At 38.3% G+C, this 4,142-nt stretch overlaps 1 protein-coding gene across 2 annotated transcripts in view; it reads left to right on the plus strand.

Annotated features, from left to right (window-relative positions):
- Positions 1-362: 362 nt before the first annotated feature.
- Positions 363-4,142, plus strand: part of LOC128896893 (uncharacterized) — a 7,499-nt gene continuing 3,719 nt past the window's right edge. For both annotated transcript variants that reach the window (XM_054160468.1, XM_054160467.1), the window contains exon 1: positions 363-1,469. In XM_054160468.1, coding sequence (XP_054016443.1) covers positions 539-1,469 — 931 coding nt within the window. In that variant the 5' untranslated portion in view covers positions 363-538. The remainder of the gene's footprint in view (positions 1,470-4,142) is intronic.

Raw genomic sequence — 4,142 nt, forward strand, 5'->3', positions numbered from 1 at the left:
GTAGTGGGGGAACGCTCGGCTAGTAGTACGAGAGCGCTCGGCTGGTACTGCGAGAGCGCTCGGCCAGTAGTGGGGGAACGCTCGGCTAGTAGTACGAGAGCGCTCGGCCGGTAGTGGGAGAGCGCTCGGCTGGTAGTGGGGGAGCGGTCGGCCGGTAGTGGGGGTAGCCCGGACAGGAGGCGGGGTTCCTCTCTGACGGCTCGGACCGGTTCAGTTTCAGTTCACAGGCTGAGATCTACACGAGCGTTGACCTTGGCGAGAGACGCGTCCCTCCGTAGTTGTTCAGCGTCGATCCACAGTGTCGCGATCTAGCCAATCTACTCGATCTACCAATCTACTCGATCTACCAATCTACTCGATCTACCGATCGCCTCGACGACGTGCCCTCCTCAAACAGTGTCGATCTAGACCCCGTAGCGGTTCCCCTAACGACCGTCTCCGTCCGTACGTGTTCCTCTCGGTGCGAACTCGGTGAGTGCGAGCAGAGCTCGAACGAGTGCCCGTGCCCTCCATGCGCTGACAGTTCCGTCGTCGAACGATGCAGACCACGCACCCGGTGAGCCTCCAGTCGCAGCGCGTCCAGGGCCTGTACGGGTTGGACAACAGCGACAGCTCGGGGATCCCGCACAGCGCCGGTAGCTCGGCGAGCAACTCCCCGGACCACTACGAGCGTTTCTCGCCGCACCTGATGGACCTGAGCAGCCCGCCGGAGCACAGAGACCTTCCCGGTTACCAGGTCCACCATCACCAGATGATCTACCAGCCGCCGGCGTATCCCATCTACCCTGTCCAGGAGGACCCGAAGAGGTTCCAGGAGCCCGGCGGTAAGATCCTCAGGGACCTCCAGGCGGAGGTGTCCGAGTACGACAGACGTCTTCGCGACAACTCGCCCGGGTTCCTCTCCGATCACAGCCGGGACCACGAGCAGAGCATCTATCTGACCCCATCGCCGCAGATGTACTCGTCGGGCGAGGAAATGGGCCCCAGGCACCCGCAGCAGCCCTACCACGTGGAGACGATGGACTACAAGCCGGAGATCGTCGAGTACAAGCCCGAGGTGCTGGATTACAAGCCGGAGATGGAGCAGAGGTTCAAGGAGATGGAGCCGTCGTCGTCGACGAAGAGCTACGGGTTAGAGGGGCCCAGGACCGGCGGGAAGAGGAAGAGAAAGAGCAGCGCGGAGTCCGAGACGGAGAGCAACGCGTCGTCCACGAAGAACAAGATCAGGAGGAAGAGCTGCGCGACGTTCGAGGAGATACAGAACCAGAGGGTGATGGCGAACGTGAGGGAGAGACAGAGGACGCAGAGTCTGAACGAGGCGTTCGCCGCACTCAGGAAGATTATTCCTACGTTGCCCAGTGACAAGCTCAGCAAGATTCAGACGCTCAAGCTCGCCACCAGGTACATCGACTTCCTGTTCCAAGTGCTGCATTGTAATATGGAGAACGGCGAGGTCGCCGACGAGGCTGGTGAGTTGTTTTCGTTTATACGGTGGTCAGGGATTTTTGTAACTTTTCTGGTTTTTCTTTTTTTTTTTTTTGCGCGTGTGTGTGTGTGTGTGTTTTTTAAATCACGATCGCATCTGCGATTCTTCTTGCGACTCTTCTTGCGATTCGAAACATGTATGATGGAGACGTACGGTGACGTTTTGCAACGATTTAGTGATTAGGTAACGATATATGCGATAATCGAGCATTCGAATTTTATTATTTGAGTAATTTAAATAACGATGAAGAGTAAGGTATATCATTTTCGTAAATATAACGAAATACAATTTTACAACTCTATGCAATTTTTGATTTCGTACTTTCGTATGGGTTCAAACAAATTCCGAAAACTAATTTTTCCATATTTATATACATAAATAATAATAATAGTATATATAAATATTAAAATAATAAATATAAAAAATAATAAATAGTATATATAAATTATAATTAATAAAATATATATGAATATGGAAAAATTAGGTTTTGGAATTTGTTTGAAAACATACGAAAGTATGAAATTAAAAATTGCATAGAGTTGTAAAATTGTATTTGTTACAGTTACGAAAATTATATACTTTAGCTTTCATCGTTATTTAAATTACTTGAATAATGAAATTCAAATGGTACATTTTTCAAATGATAAAATTCGAATGCTTAATTATTCGAATAATATAATAAATAATGTAATAAAAGTACCGAAATCTTCAAATAATAAACAAATGAATTTTGAATTATATGAATAATAGAATTCGAATCCTGAATTACTTAAATAATGAAATTCGAATACAAAATTATTCAAATAATAATAATAATAATAATAAAAAATAATAAATAAAAAATTAAAAAATAATAATAATAAAATTCAAATGCTTAATTATTCGAATAATATAATAAATAATATAACAAAAGTACCGAAATCTTCGAATAATAAATAAATGAATTTTGAATTATATGAATAATAGAATTTGAATCCTGAATTATTTAAATAATGAAATTCGAATACAAAATTATTCAAATGATAAAATTCAAATGCTTAATTATTCGAATAATATAATAAATAATATAATAAAAGTACCGAAATCTTCAAATAATAAACAAATGAATTTTGAATTATATGAATAATAGAATTCGAATCCTGAATTATTTAAATAATGAAATTCGAATACAAAATTATTCAAATGATAAAATTCAAATGCTTAATTATTCGAATAATATAATAAATAATATAACAAAAGTACCGAAATCTTCGAATAATAAATAAATGAATTTTGAATTATATGAATAATAGAATTCGGATCCTGAATTATTTAAATAATAAAATTCGAAGACAAAATTATTCAAATATTAAAATTCAAATGCTTAATTATTCGAATAATATAATAAATAATATAATAAAAGTACCGAAATCTTCGAATAATAAACAAATGAATTTTGAATTATATGAATAATAGAATTCGAATCCTGAATTATTTAAATAATGAAATTCTCGTGGTTAATTATTAAAATAATAAAATTCGAATATAATGAAACTACTGAAATCTTCGAATAACGTGTTAATATTAATTAATATATTATTGACAGTGTATAATTAATATCATTAATTATTAATAATAATTCGAATGCTAAATTATTTAAATATAACAAAATTCAGACGCTCGATTATACGAATATAATAATATTCGTATACTAAAATCTTTAAATAATGAAATTCGAACGCTGAACCATTCTAATATGAATAATGAACAATAATTTACCTAGACCTACTTGTAATTAAAAACCAAATAAACGAAGTTTCCCACAGGAATAGTTTACAAAGAGACCGAGGGATTCTCGTATGTCTTCTCCGACGGTAGCCAAGTGCCACGTGTTTTGAGGGGTCTAGTCCCCGTTTGTTTATAGTGGAACGTCATTAAACAGATCCACGCGATGAAGGGGGTCCCCGTAAATTCAGAAGTCACAAACTATCCTAGCCATGCGCTACCTCGGTGGCACTTTGCCTTAGCTACCCTTTCAGTCAAATAGAGTTCTCCAAGCACTACACTCCGTTCGTCAACTACGCGATATTTACTGTACAGCTACTGGAGGCAAACAGACATTTCAAAAATCCAAACTATCACGAGTACCGTGTGTACTGTGTTTATTATTTCAACGATTTTTCGAATGTATGTTATTCAAGCACTTTGCAAATTGATACAAAATATTCTTGCAAAATTTAGGCTCATAATTTTAATATTTACACGTGCCCCAAACTTACGAATTTTTTTAATGGGGAAGTACATGGAATTATTTTTTAAAGGATACTTTTATTTACAACTCGGGTAATAATTGATGAAACCATTTTAAACTTGCCATAGTTGTTACTTATAAAGATGGGAAGAAGCCATAAATATTTCCGAATTTTATCTCAGTTATTTCTCTATACATCAGTCTTGTTAATATGAAGCTATTTATGGCAAAGCTTCATGAAACTTTTGTGAATCGGTTACTTTTTATTTTCTAGCTCGCATGAAAATTAATGAAATGATCTGAAACTTGACATAGATGTTACTTATAGTAATAGGAAGGACCCCTAAATATTTCAAATTTTTGTCTCAATTATTTCCTGATGCATCAGGATAGTAAATATGAGGCTTGTTGTGGTAGAGCTTCATG

Source organism: Hylaeus anthracinus, unplaced genomic scaffold (genome assembly GCF_026225885.1).
Source record: "Hylaeus anthracinus isolate JK02 unplaced genomic scaffold, UHH_iyHylAnth1.0_haploid 11978, whole genome shotgun sequence".
NCBI classification, from domain to species: domain Eukaryota; kingdom Metazoa; phylum Arthropoda; class Insecta; order Hymenoptera; family Colletidae; genus Hylaeus; species Hylaeus anthracinus.